The sequence below is a fragment of the Aureobasidium subglaciale genome (assembly GCF_000721755.1).
Source record: "Aureobasidium subglaciale EXF-2481 unplaced genomic scaffold scaffold_5, whole genome shotgun sequence".
Taxonomy (NCBI): Eukaryota; Fungi; Ascomycota; class Dothideomycetes; order Dothideales; family Saccotheciaceae; genus Aureobasidium; species Aureobasidium subglaciale.
The window spans coordinates 910,120-926,464 of record NW_013566990.1 but is presented as its reverse complement, the minus strand read 5'-3'; the positions used below and the strand labels follow the sequence as shown (position 1 = coordinate 926,464).

The following is a 16,345-nucleotide window of genomic DNA, read 5'->3' as shown; positions in this document are numbered from 1 at the left end:
CAATCATATCGACAGTGGCCTTTTCGTCGTAAACTTCGCTCGAACGACGATCTCCGTAATTCGGAGATGGGAAAACGTTGTGGCTCATAATGAAGAGCGGAAGCGAAAAGTGAGATTGGTTGAGCGGTCAAATCGGCCACGGTCCCAGATGGCGAGTGGAATAGAAAGTTAGAAGATGGGGATGCCATATAAAAGCAGAATATGCTAAGCGGCGGTACCTTGTACAGTTGATCGTCGAATACCACATGGGCGTGACTTGGGCCATAACTCGATGTCCATCTCGGACTTCTCACCTACACCAAAAGACGCTTCTACCGAAGTGGCAATCCGGACCAACTGTTTCATTCTTCCCCACAGTACATGTCTGGGGACCCCATAAGATTGGTCGAGGAAACCAGAAAACTAGTGAGATGCCGTCGGAGCCGCCGCTTTGAGGCGTAACAAGCTCCACACAAGGTTGCATAGGCTAAATTGGCATGCTTAAAACGTCGTTCAAGCATGCGTCAACGGCGCATAGTCTGCGAATCACAGCGCAACAACTTGAGATGTGAAAAATGTGGTCTTCTTCCCGTCTGTTGATCTGGGGGCATTTTGGGGTAGACTGCGCGGGGAAGGTGACGAGCAAGGAAGGTCTGTCGACGTAGTGATGTCACCAATGTCGGCACTCGGATTGCGAAGACACCCTTGAAATCTCACATGACTACGACCAGACGCCTCCCTACAAGATAGACTCTTGGAGGCATATTGAGCTCAGAAGCCGCGAGGTTTACGAACACTCGTTCAACACCTTGAGATGGCCCTCAAGTATCCCAACGAAAATGTGCAGATGTGCAGTCATTCAAGATTGACTATGCTCAAGGCTGCCCTCAATGGTCTTCTGGAAGACGCCATGGACCTTGCCCATTCCTGAAAACTTCCTCTTCTGTGCCATCGCACATTTCTTCGTACCTCACCCAGGTCTCATCGTCTCGGGGTGAGAATAACACGAGCACCACCCTTCCAGTCATCGGGGCTCCACCATTGTCGGCCACCTGAGGTGGCGATAGGACCAAGTGGCGCAACGATATGGCTATCATTCAATGTACGAGCATGTTTTTGATACCAAGCACGATCCCACCACTCTTCCCTCAACGACTTCATGCCATCACGGTGAGCATTGTGGTGAATTACCGCTGGCGCAATCCCGGTCCGCACGTCTGTGTAGAGCGAAACATCAGACAGTCCCTCCTCTCGTAGGTCCAGAAAGGAGGAACTGTTTCCCCGATGTCACTAAGGATCTTGCGCAGTCTGCTCCTTGATGCATCGATTCCTCAGGCTGAATCAGCTTGATCAATTTGCAGTGAGCCATGCGGTATCGTCCTCAGCAAATACGGTAGCCAGGCCGATGGCACTCTCGTAACTAACTCCCAAGCTAAACTCCAGATCCTGGCCTTGGACCGCATCCAGATGCTCTTGCTTGAAAGGGGCCAGGCGCTTATCATTTTGCCCGCCCAAGCTCGAACCCAACCAGCCCCACCAGGACGCAGAAAGGGATTCACGTCTCAACACTCCACGAGCGACTTCTTGCTCGCCAAACAGCTGACTGAAAATTATCTGATGACTGCCAAAGTTGGGATCTTGTTCAGCTCGAGCCAAAGCTGTGGTAAACAACTTGCGCATCGCACTTACGGTACCCATGGCCACGCCAGAATTCAGAAATATATGTCTGTATTTGACGTACGGCTTTCTCTCATCTCCAATATCCGTGTCGGTCTCAGGACCATAGAATGTCCTTAGGCAGGGATGACTCGGGTACCGCGTAGCATGAGGGATCCTCTTCAAACCACGGCTAGCAACGTTTTTGACACGGAAATACGATCTGCTGTCGAATATCGTGTTTCGGCACAACCTCGCAGCGGAGCTCTTCCTCGATCCGTTCGTCCGCGCGGCGGTTGATGTCGAAGTAGCGGTCCAGAATGTTCTGAGGTCGAAGTTGAAACCATATATCATATCCGTCATTCATCGATACGAGATCCGAATCACGGACTGAGTCCATACTGTCAAGATATGCTTTGATCCCAGAGATCTTCGCGATATGAGATCCTCCTTCTACGAGATCCGGATTGTCATAATTTTGATTCCAATTTAGCAGACGCGGTGCTGGGTAATTCAATATCCCCGCACTGAGTACCGTCTTGCATAGGTTCGGATCGGGATGCGATGCCGGAATAAGGAGGTGAAGGTAGGCAGGCTCTCGTGGGGCCCCTTCTTCTTGCTCCAGGACATCAATGGGGCACGATAGCTGTTTCCGGTCAGCACGGCAATCTGCGAGAAGGAGCACTCAAACCCACGCTTATCAAGATATGCAGAAGAACTATAGCTACTGTTGTAAGTCCACAAACTCTCAAGACACGAGTCTTGAAAGTAAATGATCTAGGTGGCGATGGGAACTCCGGAAGTTGCTCGAACGATTTTCGCAGGAAACTGTTGGTCATGTTGAGATGGAGGTGATGGCGAGAACTCACTAAAGCCTCAGTGTCATCTTTGTATAGCTAGGATCTGCTCAAGCTTGACGCGAGCTTTGCGCGAGAAGAATGAGCATGCGCGCCAATGATCTCATCGGTCAGGCAGCATACTGAGTTGTTGCCTGGAGAGAACATACCTATATTGACACCTCCCAGCGTTGCGCAATGGAAGTTTTACAATCACAGACATGACATCTACCACAGAACTCGAAGGCACATTGCCCTTCTACAGTCCAGATGACCCAACTGACGAACGCTGGCGAAACTCTACTTTCAAAAACTATGCAGCATACTCTATGGTACCTCTACACGATGAGGGTCGCCAAGAGCTTCTCAACCACCTGAATACTGGCGAGATGACGACCAACCACACGCGAATGGCTCCTCAATTCGACTTGGCTGGCCGTACTCTTCGTGACGTTTACGATTATCACCTACAAGTCCGCGAAGAGCATGACAACATACATCCGCATTTCTTCATCGTTGCTGATCAGGAAGACTGGAGAACCAAAGGAGTTCTTGTAGTGTGTCTCTGCGTTGATCGGTCCAAAGGCGAGATTGGCGAGCGCGAATCCTTGGAGGATGTTTTCGAATGGGTGGTCGGAGTCATGCGCTGTGGAGTCGACATGGCTGATTGCATTGGCGCCAATCTCGGAATCGCCAATGTGGATTGGACCGAGTACAAAGAGGAGGAAGAAGAACTGTGGGGAGGTGAAGACTGCTACAAGAACAAGCGATACTTCAGGATCACTCCGATCACAGGCGAAGAGAACCAGTAAGGGCTGAGTGCAACGTCAGAGATATTTCTGAGCGGTCAACAACAAGTCCAGCATTTCATCCCTCTCAACTTTCGCGTCTTATCTAGACAAATAGTCCATCATCAGGGGGCCCGCCCTTGAGTTGATCTCGCTGAATCTCCTTCAGCGTCTCATTCTCGTAATCCTCGAGATCAAGGTCGACAAATCCACTGCTAGCCCATCTTCTTGCGGATAAGAAGAACGAATGCCCATTGACACTACGGTCACTCAGAATCCTGAGTAGACACTGTCCAGCGTCCTCCACAGTGGCGAACTCTACACCTTTGGACTTGATTTGCTCGAAGACCTCTTTAGACAAAATTTTGGTCTTGACGTACCTGAACTGATGTCAGCAAAGGAAGAATACACGATAGGAGCGGCAGATTACCATGGCGAGATTACGTTGACACGACTTCCGTAGAAGTGCGTGGTTCGTCGCAGCGAATGCATGATTCCTCTCATCGCCCATTTGGAAGCTGGGTACTGAGGTCCGCGTGGTACGTCTAAGAATGCAGCACCTGAGCCTATCAGGATCAGACAGGTATCTTCTTGCTGTTCTGAGACTGTCTGCCCATTCTGGCTAACAAAATGGTGAAGTGATAGTTTGGTCGTGTAGAGTGCACCGTTCAAGTTCACGTCAATGATCTTGAGATTCGGTTTTTGAGGCCCGTTTTCTGGTCACTATCAGAAACACTGGAGACAGATTCTTGACAGAGCTGAAAGTTACCGTTGTATTGGAAGACTTCGTCCTCCACGGCTATACCGGCATTTGCGACAATGTAATGGATCTTGTTGGTTGGGGAGAAGGTCTTTGCCACGTCGAAGAGATTGACTTGGTCTTCCCAACTCGTGATGTCGCATTTGACGAATTTTATGCTATTATACAAGTGAGAAAGAAGTATACCACAAGGTTGGAAATGAGACAGTACTTACCCCGTCAACTCATTCTCGAGTTTGGTTCCTCCTTCCACGTCCAAATCTCCGAAGCATACTGTCACACTGTGAAGATCATAAGCAGGGTCGTTCGAATGATCGGGATCTCTAACATACCCGGCTTTCACAAGGGCGCGGACGTATGCCTCTCCGATACCATTGGCACCTATGTCGTCAGCTCACGTGTCTATACTCCATAGTCGGAATCACTCACCACCTGTTACGACGGCAGTCTTGCCTTTCAGATTCGCAGTATCGAATCCGACATCACAGGGTACGGGTCCAGTATGCTTGTATCCAGACATAATGTTGCAGCGGGTCAAGGGTGTCTTTGCGTGGTTTAGATGTCAATATTTGAGAGTAATATATACCGATGGTCTTCTGTATACTTTCGGCCGATGGAGAGATTTCGGCCGAAATATTGCACCCACGTCATAAAGCTTTCCGCATCAGCACGGCATATGCGATTTGGACTACCATTTTATAACCAACATTTAGAACATGTGAGGATGCGCAAGAACTGTGTAAGTAGATCTCTGAGGGATTTACGACTCTGTTGTAGTACCGATCCCCAAAAAGAGGCGCTTCAACCATAGCAAGCTTGTCAAGGCTTAACAACGTACTCCCATGACAGAGCATTGTCGACCAAGAAGGTAGCAGTGTTGGTGGCTCCAGCACCAGTAGTGTTCGTGAGACCACATATCTGAACGAAACTGCCTTGCGACTTGCTCTTCTGATTGATGAGCGCAGCATAACTTTCAAGAGGACATGATTTTCCGGGTCCATTCTGACAGGAAGCTACGGCTACACGATGTTAGACACTTAGAAAGATATGATCAACATGTTCAGGTGGCTTACGGTAGACCGCGTCGTTGAGTACTATGCGGACGAATTTCTTGTTCGAGCAAGTCAGGCGTTCGAAGCCAATAGTACCACGCATGGTCACATAATGGCTTGCGACAAAGATCTACCAAAATCGTTAGTACACTGCGACCTGCAAATTCCGAGGGTCGGCGTATACCTGGTCATCGGGGATCTTGGTACGGGGTAGAGGCTTCTGCTGATCAAATACACCGATCTCGGCAGCGAGCTGATTAAGTTGACCATCGTTGGTGAACATTGGTATCAGCGGACCCGGCGTCCAAGACTCGCCATTGCTGTTCACATAAGTCTTGTTGGGACCATTCACAAGCCTCTGGACGATGGCGTTGAGCACAGGTTGCATCAACGTGTAGTTCTTTCCGGAACCAGGACCTTCGAGAACTACCATCAGGAATGAAATTTGCAGATATTCGGAAAGTTCAACTCACCGGAGCCATAGTAGTAGCGCAAGTCCTGTGCATACTCGTATTTTTCGAGCTCGTCTTCATTGAAGATGTTGCACCATGGCGATTGACGACCGGTGATCTGGGTCTCGAAACCGCAAAGATATGGGAAGATGGAGACATCTGAGTCGGTGAAGTTGAGGTTGCCATGGATGTGGCTGTTGACGCGTTTAGTCACGGCAGGCAAGTACAGGTCATTCCAAGTGGTAAGGTTTGCGCCGCCACCGTTATCACTGTATAGAGGGCAAGAATCGGAGGGAGCTAACGAGTTAGCAATAGACTTGGGGTCTGTTGATTTGAGCACGTAAATGTCTCCGTAGGTAGTGTTTGGTCCGAGGTAACCTCGTGCGAATAATCTGCATAGTCTGTCAGACTTTCATGTGAAGATTAATTCTGGGTGTGATCAACTCACCTCGCGGAGTTGATTACTCTAGGTGCATTCGGATACTGGTTAGCAAATACAGAGAAGGGAGTATTCTCAGTGTAGAAGTCAGGGTATCTCCAGCGATAAGAGACACCCATATCGTACAGCTCTTTGTAACCCCCTATGGAAATGTCTGCAATCTGTACAGCCGGATTGCTGAGTACAGGCTTCCATGTTTGAAGGAAGCTGTAGTCACCGGTGGCAGTAAATTGCGCAGCTTGAATCTGTCCAAGTCAGCGAGAGTTTTGTATGTCACGAGATATAGTTTCACACCTTTTCAGCGAGAGCAACCCATTGATTGTAGGCACCTGTATCAGGGTATCTCGAGCCATGGCGAGACACAAAGGCTGCCATATCCACGGAGCAGCCATCGGGAACGTCGTAGGAGATGTCGTTGATGTTCGGGCCTGGAAACCATGGGCTATTTCCGCCTAGCTGTTGTGTGGGATCGGCTGTAGCTGCATAACCAATTCTTGCGGTCAAGAACAGGCAGCTGACCAAAGTGGTAATAGTATTGCGGTCCATCTGGTTGATCATCTGCGTGACTTGCCTTATTGTTGAGAGTTGTGAAACATAAGCGCTGCTGGATTCTTATAAGATGTCACCTGTACGAGAGATATGGCTCCTGGCGCTGTGAAGCGAGCTAGAAGGTCATGCAAGCGAGATGATACATGAAATGATCACCTTTCACGGGTTGTGCCTCGTAAGTAGGCAAGAACGTGCTTGAAGCGTGTACTTTCTGGCGCTCTCGGAAGTATACGCGATACGATCTCACGGTCGACGATCTCGCCGGCCGCCCTAATTCTAACTCACGGAGCATGAGGTCTAGAGAGCCTGGAAACATGTGCAGTAGAAAGGACTGTGGTTGGCTAGAAAAAAGGCAGGCGCGGACAAGTCTGCAGACGCGAGAGCAAAGATGGGCAATCTGAAGCGAAATTCGCTTGCAAAATTGCAGGGACTCATCTCCCGCCTCGCGACTGCACTAGGAAGCACACCTCTTCCCTTCGCAATTCCTGCGCAATTAATCATACAAATTCAAGTGAACAGGTCTATACAGTACACGTGCCAAGATGCAGCTACGTTCTTGCTTGTGATGCTATATCATGTCGCGACTATGGCTTGCACGCGCAACACTACTGACCGGCGATCTACACAAGCATAATGGATAGGCGAAGACTTGCAGCACTTCTTGCTGGAGTTGGCAGTAGCGACGGACAAGTCGCATCATATAAAAGGTCAAGATGAGAGCGAGCGAGATGGAGCTTATTGTAAGCACATCAACCTCTGAACATTTTCATCGTTATGAAGCTCTTGCCTCTTGTATCGGTGGGACTGTTGTTCGCCCAGTCGACTTCTGCTACTTTGATCCAGAAACGTGACACAGTCAGCGATGTCTTGAACGACATTAAGAACGCTGCCACTTGTACTGCTTGCCAGGTCTGTTGGACAGCTTTGTTGCAGATTATCTCAATTAACACGTCTCAGTCTCTGTTGGGTGTGCTCCAAGCCGTTGCCCATCTTGGCAATGATGCCTTCGTCGGAGTCATTACTGCAGTTTGTCAATCGCTCGGGGTGAGTATCGACGGAGTGGATGCACAGTGTTTCTTCCGTTGACACAGGTCCAGGTAGAGGATGCAGATGTCTGCGCTGGGGCCATTGGCCTCGAAGGGCCCATCCTGGCTCATGATCTTCGCGAGATGACAGTTGGCTCTCACACCGCTCAACTCTTCTGTGGTACCATCTTCGGTCTCTGTGACTATCCTGCCGTCACTCCATACACTGTCCAGTTTCCTTCGGCCAAGCCGGCTGGCGCCGTTCGTCCTCCTCCCAGCGGCAAGACTCCTCTAAAGGTCGTCCACTACAGTGACATCCACGTCGATCTCTCCTATCAAGTTGGTGCAAATTACAATTGCACAAAAAACATATGTTGTCGCCCATACACTGCTGCCGATGCTCCTGGAAAGACGCAATTTCCCGCCGGCGCTTACGGTAACACGCAATGTGATACTCCCCGTAGCCTCGAGCAGTCCATGTATACGGCCATCAAGACTTTGGTACCCGACGCTGCCTTCTCTCTGTTCACTGGTGATGTCGTCGAGGGTGCTGTGTGGCTGGTCAACCATACCGAGGTTACGGGCGACCTCAATAACGCTTACTCGCTTATGTCCACGCTGGGGATGCCCGTCTACGGCGTTGTCGGCAACCACGATGTCGCTCCCGTCAACAGCTTCCCACCGGCTGCTGTTGACACCACCATCTCGAGTCAATGGGTGTACGACACCTTGTCGTCTGCCTGGACCAAGTGGATCGGTTCCGCAGCTGCCACAACTGCCGACAAGTACGGTGCCTACTCAGTCAAGAATCCTAACACCAATCTTCGTGTCATCTCATTCAACACAAACTTGTACTACAAGCAGAACTTTTGGCTGTACGAAAAGACCATGGAAACCGATCCCAGTGGTCAACTAGCTTGGCTGGTCGGTGAACTTGACGCTGCCGAGAAGGCAGGAGAAATGGTCTGGCTTACTGGTCATATGCCAATGGGAGCTGGTGATGCATTCCATGACGCCTCAAACTACTTCAACCAGATTGTCAAGAGATACAGTGCCACTATCGCGGCTCAATTCTACGGACATACTCACAAGGACGAATTCCAGATCACTTACTCGGATTATAATGCTCAGACTGCTGCCAACGCCCTCGGGGTGTCTTACATCGCTCCCGCGCTGACTCCAACATCTGGCAATCCTACCTTCCGGGTCTACTCAGTTGACCCTGTGACCTTTGGCGTCTTGGACTACACTGTCTACATGGCCAATATTTCATCCCCAACTTACCAAAATGGTCCAACTTGGCAGAAATACTACTCGGTCAAAGAACAATACGGTGTACAACTGACTCCTCCTATCACTTCACCATCTTCCGAGCTCACTCCTGCCTTCTGGCACAACGTGACTTCGCTTTTGCAAACGAATGATGCTATCTTCCAGCAATTCAATGCCCGGAAGTCTCGTGGTCACGATGTATCCGCGTGCGCCGGTGATTGCAAAACCAGCACTATCTGCCAGCTACGCGCAGCAGAATCTCAGTACAATTGCGTTACCATCAAGCCAGGAGTCAACTTCAAGAAGCGCGACTTGGCTGCTGATGTTGTGCACTCGGATGAATGTGATGGTTCTGCAGGCGCAAAAATATTGGGCGCTCTTACCAGCAACATCGATGCACTCCAGCAAGCGTTGGAGAAGCAACTTGGTGCTGGATTCATGAGTGAGGTCGTCAATGCTACAAGCCCTTGATCGGAGAATTGGACGTTGAAGGTGCGAAGTTGAATGCTCAGCCCTAGCTGTGAGATCTTGAAACACATACTTATTATTATGTAGATAGAACGCTTGATCGACAGCACGTCTGTGTACATAGGTTGTGTCGCTTTACATGATTTATACTGTGTAGCGTAGAGAAGGATGCATATAAACACCAGGTGAAGCCAACAGGGCAAGTCACGGTTAATCCCATCAATCGTCAAGCTGAGTCCAGCCAAAGATCACCCTTGCACATATCATGGTCATAGTTGCACTAGCCGGTGCAACTACAGGCTCCGGCCTGACTGTCCTTCACCACTTCCTCAGCTCAAACCATCCACATAAGCTCGTTCTTCTCACTCGCTCACCTCAACCTGATCTCTCAGCTACCCAATGAAGAGTTTCCTGAGATTAAGCCTGTTTCCTTATAAGACTCCCTTGGAAGGTAGTGAGAATGGTGTTGAGCTTGGAGAAGCGAGTTGGGTGGGTAAGAACAAGACCTTTGCATTCGACTAAATTAGCCGTGGGCGAGGAAGTAGCATGGGAATACCAAGTCTCGGAGAATTCAACGAGCACACGCAAAAAAGCAGCCCGCTCGATTGGAACAATTTATCTAGAAGCACGTCTGCTTCCACGGTTTGATTGAATTGAAATTGTTGACTACCAGAGCAACTTAATATATCTCGCTACTATTTTGCTCCAAGGGTGCAAGCCTTCTGCTATCGCGATGAATAAAGAGGCGCTTCAGTGGCCGTATGCTTACAAACCGAACCATGCCATATCTTGAGCACTATGATTTTGTGTCAGCAAAGTCGACAGACGGACACAAAAGCAATCTTACCCGTTCATAGGAACACTGTGACCAACGTTCTGAGCAAAGATACCTTGAACCTTTCCAAGAGGGTTAGCAGAATCAACGCCCCAGATGTTGGTAGTGTATCCATTGCTAGGGAAGTTGTTCTTAACACTCTGGGGCTTGTTGGCATCAAAGCCGAAGACACCAGTCCACTCCTTGACACTCTCTCTGTAGTTATTGGGACGAAGAGTGGTGTCAACGCTACCGTGGTAGATCTGGAAACGAGGACGAGCACCACTGTAGCCTGGATGCATGTTCTTGACGACGCTAGTCCAGTAGGCGGCGGACTGGTCGACGTTGCCCTGGGCACAGGTGGAGTTCCAGGCATCGACAGCCCCCGAGGAGGATACGAAACATCCAGCGGGAACACCAGAGTAAGCAGTGGCCGCAGCGAACAACTCAGGATAAGTCGCTGACATGACATTCTACGCTTCTTTTAGCCTCTGGTCGTTGTCGGGAGTATATTGTGAAATGTTCAAAAACTTACGGTCATCATGGCACCCGAACTGGAACCAGTGACGAAGACTCTCTTAGGGTCGGCATTGTACTTCTTCAGAGTATAGGTGACCATGTTGGCAATAGCATTGCTGTCTCCACCACCATTGTGCTTGAGAGACTTCTGACTAGAGACGTCCCAACAGGTTCCTGAGTGGGGAGAAGAAGGATAGATGACAATGAAGCCCTTTTGATCAGCAAGCTTTGCGTATGGAGAACCCTGGTAATAAGCTTGAGCAGTACCACTGCAGTAGTGGATGGCGACGATGATAGGGGGGTTGGCAGCAAGCTTGGTAGGTACATAGATGTACATAGCAGTGCCTGAGGGGTTGTCGCCAAAGTTGCTGACTTGGGTCAACTGGGCCGCGCGACCAGCGAGCGAGTTACCAGAGACCGCACCCAACAGGGCGAAGATAGGAGCAACAATATAAGTGAAATGCATGTTGAGTAGGAAAATGATTATGGCGATGGATGGACGAAGATTGTCTTGGTCGAGGGCACCCAGTGGTTATATATACTTGGCAGATTTCCTTTGAGTTCTTATCACGCTGCAGCTATATTGTCGTATTATGGGCTATCAGCATAGTGGAAGAAGGTAATACATCCAAAGTGTGATCGGACCGTTCGAGATGCATGTTCGCCTCCAGGATAAATGTAGTGGGGTCGTCTGACGGGTTGCTGAAACGAACAATAGATCAAGGCGTCGGTTAGAATCACTATGAGCATAAGGTCGCTATGGTCACATCAAACGCACTCCGTGCATATTGAAGTATAGGAGTTGCCATACGCACGAGTAGAAGCCTCTTCCAAGCCTCTTCCGAGCGGGGTTGTCGTTCGCTTGGCTAAGGTTGAAACAAGAGAGCGGATGAGTACGGCCGAGTTAGAGTAGAAAACGCCAGTAAGCTCCTTCCATTTATAACGACACGCTGCAGATCGAAACCTCGACTTTTGCCATACTTTCGACAGTTGGAGTGCTCGCGCCGGCGAATAGTCCAAACACAACCTCAGGCTAAGAGCTACACGGACAGATCGAGTCTTAGTTACCACCAGTCACGATGAACACAGGGAGGAGATACAAGAATAGGCAAAATTCGCTGGTCGACTGCTCAATCCTGAATTGGCTTCATGTCAAATGCGCCTAGAGTTTGAGATATATGCAAGACCCGCCATTCCTTGCTTGCTGAAAATGAACAAAGTCCAGCCTGTTGTTTCACAAAGAATCTCCTCTACTCTTCCACTCAGCTACACCCTTCCTTCATCACCCCAGGAAAGCGACCACTTCAGATCAATTTAAGCCTTATAATTAACGGTACTCTTGGTGGTCTTGCCAGAAGACATGTCAACGTCCTTGACGACGACGGTGTCGCCATTCTCAGAAGTAGCTCTGACCCAGGCAGTCTTGGTGCCAGTACCACCAGTGATCTCGAAGAAGTTGTTGACATTCCTAGTAGTAGACTTCCAGGTCTTACCGCTGTCGGCGCTGACCTCAAGCTTGAAGGTACGCAGACGAGCGTTCATGACGGTAGCAGCGAACCAGTATTGGGAAGATCCACCGTGCATCTTGATCTGAAGACCATCGGTGATGGGGCAAGGAACAAACTCCCACTCGATGGGAATCTCGCCAAGATTCTTCTTGGCGATCTTTGAGAACATGTTGGGAGACATGTCCAGGTGGTTCTTATCACCACCAGTCTTGTTGGTAACCTGGGCCGAACAGTCAGTATTCGTTGTATGATGACTTCTTGTTAAACTCGCTTACCATGGCAATCTTCTTTGCCCCTCCCTTGTAAGTGATAGATACGCAGCCACCACAGTTTTGGCCGTTGTTCCAGATGGTCTCAGAAACGCAGGTAGAACCAGCGATGGAAGAGGGGAGGACGTAATCGGTGAAAGCGCAAGCGCCTTGCTGCCAGCAAGCTTCTTCGCCACAGCTCATGCCATACCAAGTACCCTTACCAGAGTTCAGGGATCTCTCATACAGAGCAGGGTTGGGAGAAGTGGCAGGGGCAGCAAGTGCCAGAGGTGCAAGGACCAGAGCGGCCAGCGCAGTGGAGGAAGTAGAGAAGAACATTTTGCGGATAATGGAAGAAAAGAGTGGCTTTGGTTAGGCACCGAGAAGAGAAGAGAAGAGAAGAGAGTGTGTGTTTGGTGACAAGAACGTGGATTCTCGAGAGGTGCTCCGTTCTTAAAGCTCTCAAGCATGAAATTGCGATTTCTGACTGGATGCCACGGTGAGATCACCGTCAAGGTTCAAGTGACAGGTGTATTGCCTGTTTGACCATGGTGTAACATGCAAATTCGAACGCATTGACATTGGTCGGATCATCTGACAGGCGAGTGAGCCGTTGGGACAGCTGAAACTCGACTTTTGGCGTCAGCTTTCTCATCAAGCAAGTACGGGGTACCAATTAGAGCGTTTTGCGTAGCTGAAATGTAGCCCCAATCGCGGGTATCGAGGTAAAGTCGTCCAGAACAACGTATCGAGGTGTTGGCCACTGGTGGTACCTAAAAGAAACTTCATAACAAGTCTTATCAATAGCCTTATCCGTATCATGTGAAAACTTGGAGCTCCGACCTTGCAAATCAGTGGGATCAGGTAAACCCACTCCGACGTAGGTATTGAGCAATTCGTCAGCTTGGATGATTTTCGGCCAATTCGGATTCATCATTCCAAGCCCTTCCTATTCTTGTATTCTCCCTATACTCTGCCTGAGCTTTCTTAATGAGATCGTCGACTGTGGTAGACGCATGTTCTGGACTCAGCATCAGAAGTTCTTCTTCCACTACGTGAAAACTGATATAACTGTTCAAGTAACGGAGTCCGCATAAGCTCATCGACTCTAGTATCAGCTCATCCCTGATGACGGCAAGCAGGTCGATAATTCCTTCGAATTTGTCGTCATAGAAGTCTGAGTTACGTATGTCCAGATGTCGCAAGCTCTTTGAATGTGCCCTCACCAGTCTGGTGAAAGACGCGCCAATTTGGCAGTCCTGGACTGTTATCCCCCGAAACTGATCATGATACAAAGCACTGGTGATCAAGCCGAAAGTCTCTTGATCGAGTTGTGGCATATTCGTGTCCTCGAAGTCTTCGATGGATAGCTTTTCTAAGCGTAGAGTCCGGGTTTGATTGCGGACCTCGAGAACGTGTGATACGAGAGGTATCTCGGTGCTCTCAAGAAGCCTCAAGATCAGATCTATTCCAGATTTGAGACGACCTGAATCCGATATCACAAACTCTTGAACCGCTTCAAGAAGCCCAGGATGACGACTGAGCGCTTGTCGTGCAAGAGGGGTCCACTCTAGATCAAGCGAGAGCCCACTGATAGAACACCGCGAGCTACTAAGTGCCTTTATCAATGCTTTAAGGGTCTGGGCTGCCCGAGGGGTGCCATGTCGCGAAAGACTGACGGAGCCATAGAGTTCGTCATGGCCATATACACGACGATGTTGTCCGTGTCTAGAAGCAGCACATGCCGCGTTATCGAACAGCCCAATAGTGGGCACAATGCAATGCCTGCTCATATTCGTGAACGCTTCGGCGAGTAGTATAACATGCATACCAGTCTGCTCGAATGGGAACTGCTTGAGTGCAGCAATGTTTGCATGGGTTGCACCATGATCAGGTCGGGCATTCACAAGATGTTTTTTCATACGATACAGTCCAATCTCGAATGACTGAACGCAAGGACCTAGTATTGGATGTGCCGTAAGGTCGACTAGACCCTGTAAGCTGTACGGCGATATAACAAAACGAGGATGCCGGAGTTTCGCAAGTCCGAAGAGCTTAGTCGATACGTCATACCACTGTTTGCTGACAAGACGTAGCTTAGCCAGATCCGCAGACTCTGCGGCAGATGCGATCATATGTAGAACCTCGGATGGACATGACGAGATGTTTGTCGCCATCGCAGGGGATATAGCGCGGATTGTGCTGGTGGCTGTATTGCGGGAATCGTCGAGGTGCCTCAGAAGAATGCCAAGGCGGCGGCTCGGTGGCGGGGAAAGCGCTGTCTTCCCTTCCGAGCTTCACCACAACCTCAAGACGTTGCGCTTTCGTGTCTGCTTGACCCGTCACATCTTTCGTCACCTCTCTTGGTGTGACTAGGAGGGTACGAGTGGCTCTGGATCTTTCTTCAAAGACGTGTGTACTTGAGTAAGCAGATACGCAGCATGTCTCCTCCCCGTGTGCAGAATACTGTCACACCCTACCTTCACAAGGATCAAAGCAGGACAACAACAAGTTGTATGAAGGCACAGTGATATCTCAAATCGATAAGCCTAGTACAGGAAGTCGTTGACACGAGATGTCTCGATGACATCGCTTGAACGTAAGAAAGTATCGTGCCTTGAGGCAGCTACATGTGTGACAGTATTTCGCACACGGGGAGGCTGGACAATAATCTTGATTGCCGTTCCACCACCCAGCGTCTCTACAGCGAGTTGTTGCTTGACGCAACTCCAGCACTCGCCCACACGTGGCGCATCCTGCTAACCACATCTTCGGCTGTTTCTCTCCCTTCACGTGGTATGGAAAACTTCCGCTCGTGACCCATCCTTCTCTGGTTCTGCCGTCGATACGCCCACAGTGCGTCCACTGCTAGGCATCTTCCGTACCTGTCAGTATCGCCTGCTATCAAGGCAGCGCCGAAAGACTGGATGTATCCTGTTTATGGGAGCTGTGGGGTTGTATGGCTTCGAGACACAGCGAACAGGGCAAAGAGTCTTTCTTGAAAATGCTAACACGTATTCGTGGATTGGATTTTTGAAAGTGCATGTAAACTATAGGTACTGTCCCGAGGACCGCTCGCCATCGCCGTGCTATACTCTGGGCAAAGAGAGACCGGCTGCTGATATTCTGGTATGCTGTCTCAAAATGCCAGTGCTAGAGCATGCCTTTACTTCTGATTGTCCTTCATCACGAGACTGCAGGATCTACTCCGAAGTCTTGGTAAGCCAGTCGACGCCAGCCTGCGCGACTTGAAGATCTTGGGCGGGAGAACCTCCGCTAACGCCAATGGATCCGAGCAGGAAGTCATTCTTGTAGAGAGGCAAGCTGCCGCCAAACACCACCAGACCGCCATTACTCTCCTGAATGCCTGGTCACTTGTGAGCACGAGTTTGATTGCACAAGGTCTATCAGACTGACCATAAAAGGGTGCGCCAGGCTGTGCGAGATCGTATACAACACCGCTTGGCAGTCCGTTGAAGAGTACGGTAGTACGAGCCTTCTTGATGCTCAGGTCGATGCTGCCGATATAGGCGTTGTCCATGCGCAGGAACGTAACAAGGAGGCCAGAGGGATCGCAGATTGCGATATTTTGTGGTGTGACAGACTCAGCGCACTTTGCTGCAGCGTTCAGGACACCCTGTGCTTGAGCTGCGGAGATGACATGGCGCTACACAACGAATTAGCACGGTCAGAGTTGATGAAATGACCGGCAAGGACTATTCGTACTCACTTGAGCTGGTGTGCTGCCGATTCTGTTGGTAGATGCCAGGTCGCCTTGTGCTGGGCTCATGATGTGAAGGGGATGATATGAGAATGGTTCGGTGCCTCTAATGTATGGATGTGCAGTTGTTGATCTGTGGAAAGTCCTCAGGGATCAGGGCTCGCGACTCGTGAGTGAACGTGATGTGGAACCTTAGAGTTAAGCTTACGTGCGCCTCGAAACTCCACTCACTGTCGACTTCCGCAGCGTCACAGCTTCT

General features: G+C 49.8%; 10 protein-coding genes across 10 annotated transcripts; 2 read left to right on the top strand and 8 right to left on the bottom strand.

Moving 5' to 3' along the window:
* Positions 1–939: 939 nt before the first annotated feature.
* Positions 940–1,439, bottom strand: AUEXF2481DRAFT_38057 (uncharacterized protein). The gene has a single exon (XM_013490464.1). The coding sequence runs from the start codon at positions 1,138–1,140 to the stop codon at positions 961–963; it is 180 nt and encodes a 59-aa protein (XP_013345918.1). The 5' UTR covers positions 1,141–1,439; the 3' UTR covers positions 940–960.
* A 283-nt stretch (positions 1,440–1,722) lies between these two features.
* Positions 1,723–2,137, bottom strand: AUEXF2481DRAFT_38056 (uncharacterized protein). Its single transcript, XM_013490463.1, has one exon. It carries the CDS (start codon positions 2,033–2,035, stop codon positions 1,829–1,831), a length of 207 nt encoding a protein of 68 aa, XP_013345917.1. The 5' UTR covers positions 2,036–2,137; the 3' UTR covers positions 1,723–1,828.
* A 555-nt stretch (positions 2,138–2,692) lies between these two features.
* AUEXF2481DRAFT_3342 (uncharacterized protein) lies at positions 2,693–3,283 on the top strand (the record flags this gene model as incomplete). The annotated part of the gene is made up of 1 exon (XM_013490272.1): positions 2,693–3,283. The coding sequence occupies one exon, from the start codon at positions 2,693–2,695 to the stop codon at positions 3,281–3,283; it is 591 nt and encodes a 196-aa protein (XP_013345726.1).
* Positions 3,284–3,365: 82 nt separating this feature from the next.
* Positions 3,366–4,539, bottom strand: AUEXF2481DRAFT_27777 (uncharacterized protein; the record flags this gene model as incomplete). The annotated part of the gene is made up of 6 exons (XM_013490368.1): positions 3,366–3,639; positions 3,690–3,975; positions 4,029–4,177; positions 4,235–4,300; positions 4,352–4,400; positions 4,449–4,539. The coding sequence occupies 6 exons, from the start codon at positions 4,537–4,539 to the stop codon at positions 3,366–3,368; spliced, it is 915 nt and encodes a 304-aa protein (XP_013345822.1).
* A 30-nt stretch (positions 4,540–4,569) lies between these two features.
* On the bottom strand, positions 4,570–6,828 carry AUEXF2481DRAFT_38051 (uncharacterized protein). Its single transcript, XM_013490462.1, has 6 exons — positions 6,257–6,828; positions 5,972–6,207; positions 5,545–5,915; positions 5,256–5,488; positions 5,093–5,201; positions 4,570–5,038 (listed from the first exon to the last, which is right to left on the bottom strand). Exons 1-6 carry the CDS (start codon positions 6,506–6,508, stop codon positions 4,839–4,841), a joined length of 1,401 nt encoding a protein of 466 aa, XP_013345916.1. The 5' UTR covers positions 6,509–6,828; the 3' UTR covers positions 4,570–4,838.
* A 324-nt stretch (positions 6,829–7,152) lies between these two features.
* On the top strand, positions 7,153–9,646 carry AUEXF2481DRAFT_106498 (uncharacterized protein). Its single transcript, XM_013490629.1, has 3 exons — positions 7,153–7,420; positions 7,469–7,555; positions 7,609–9,646. The coding sequence occupies exons 1-3, from the start codon at positions 7,286–7,288 to the stop codon at positions 9,277–9,279; spliced, it is 1,893 nt and encodes a 630-aa protein (XP_013346083.1). The 5' UTR covers positions 7,153–7,285; the 3' UTR covers positions 9,280–9,646.
* Positions 9,647–9,840: 194 nt separating this feature from the next.
* Positions 9,841–11,387, bottom strand: AUEXF2481DRAFT_96063 (carbohydrate esterase family 1 protein). Its single transcript, XM_013490556.1, has 3 exons — positions 10,626–11,387; positions 10,124–10,563; positions 9,841–10,072 (listed from the first exon to the last, which is right to left on the bottom strand). The coding sequence occupies exons 1-3, from the start codon at positions 11,073–11,075 to the stop codon at positions 10,042–10,044; spliced, it is 921 nt and encodes a 306-aa protein (XP_013346010.1). The 5' UTR covers positions 11,076–11,387; the 3' UTR covers positions 9,841–10,041.
* A 178-nt stretch (positions 11,388–11,565) lies between these two features.
* On the bottom strand, positions 11,566–12,860 carry AUEXF2481DRAFT_38048 (carbohydrate-binding module family 63 protein). The gene is made up of 2 exons (XM_013490461.1): positions 12,393–12,860; positions 11,566–12,337 (listed from the first exon to the last, which is right to left on the bottom strand). Exons 1-2 carry the CDS (start codon positions 12,702–12,704, stop codon positions 11,924–11,926), a joined length of 726 nt encoding a protein of 241 aa, XP_013345915.1. The 5' UTR covers positions 12,705–12,860; the 3' UTR covers positions 11,566–11,923.
* A 404-nt stretch (positions 12,861–13,264) lies between these two features.
* On the bottom strand, positions 13,265–14,542 carry AUEXF2481DRAFT_27772 (uncharacterized protein; the record flags this gene model as incomplete). Its single annotated transcript, XM_013490367.1, has 1 exon — positions 13,265–14,542. The coding sequence occupies one exon, from the start codon at positions 14,540–14,542 to the stop codon at positions 13,265–13,267; it is 1,278 nt and encodes a 425-aa protein (XP_013345821.1).
* Positions 14,543–15,350: 808 nt separating this feature from the next.
* AUEXF2481DRAFT_78293 (uncharacterized protein) lies at positions 15,351–16,155 on the bottom strand (the record flags this gene model as incomplete). The annotated part of the gene is made up of 3 exons (XM_013490536.1): positions 15,351–15,732; positions 15,783–16,032; positions 16,096–16,155. 3 exons carry the CDS (start codon positions 16,153–16,155, stop codon positions 15,569–15,571), a joined length of 474 nt encoding a protein of 157 aa, XP_013345990.1. The 3' UTR covers positions 15,351–15,568.
* Positions 16,156–16,345: the final 190 nt, after the last annotated feature.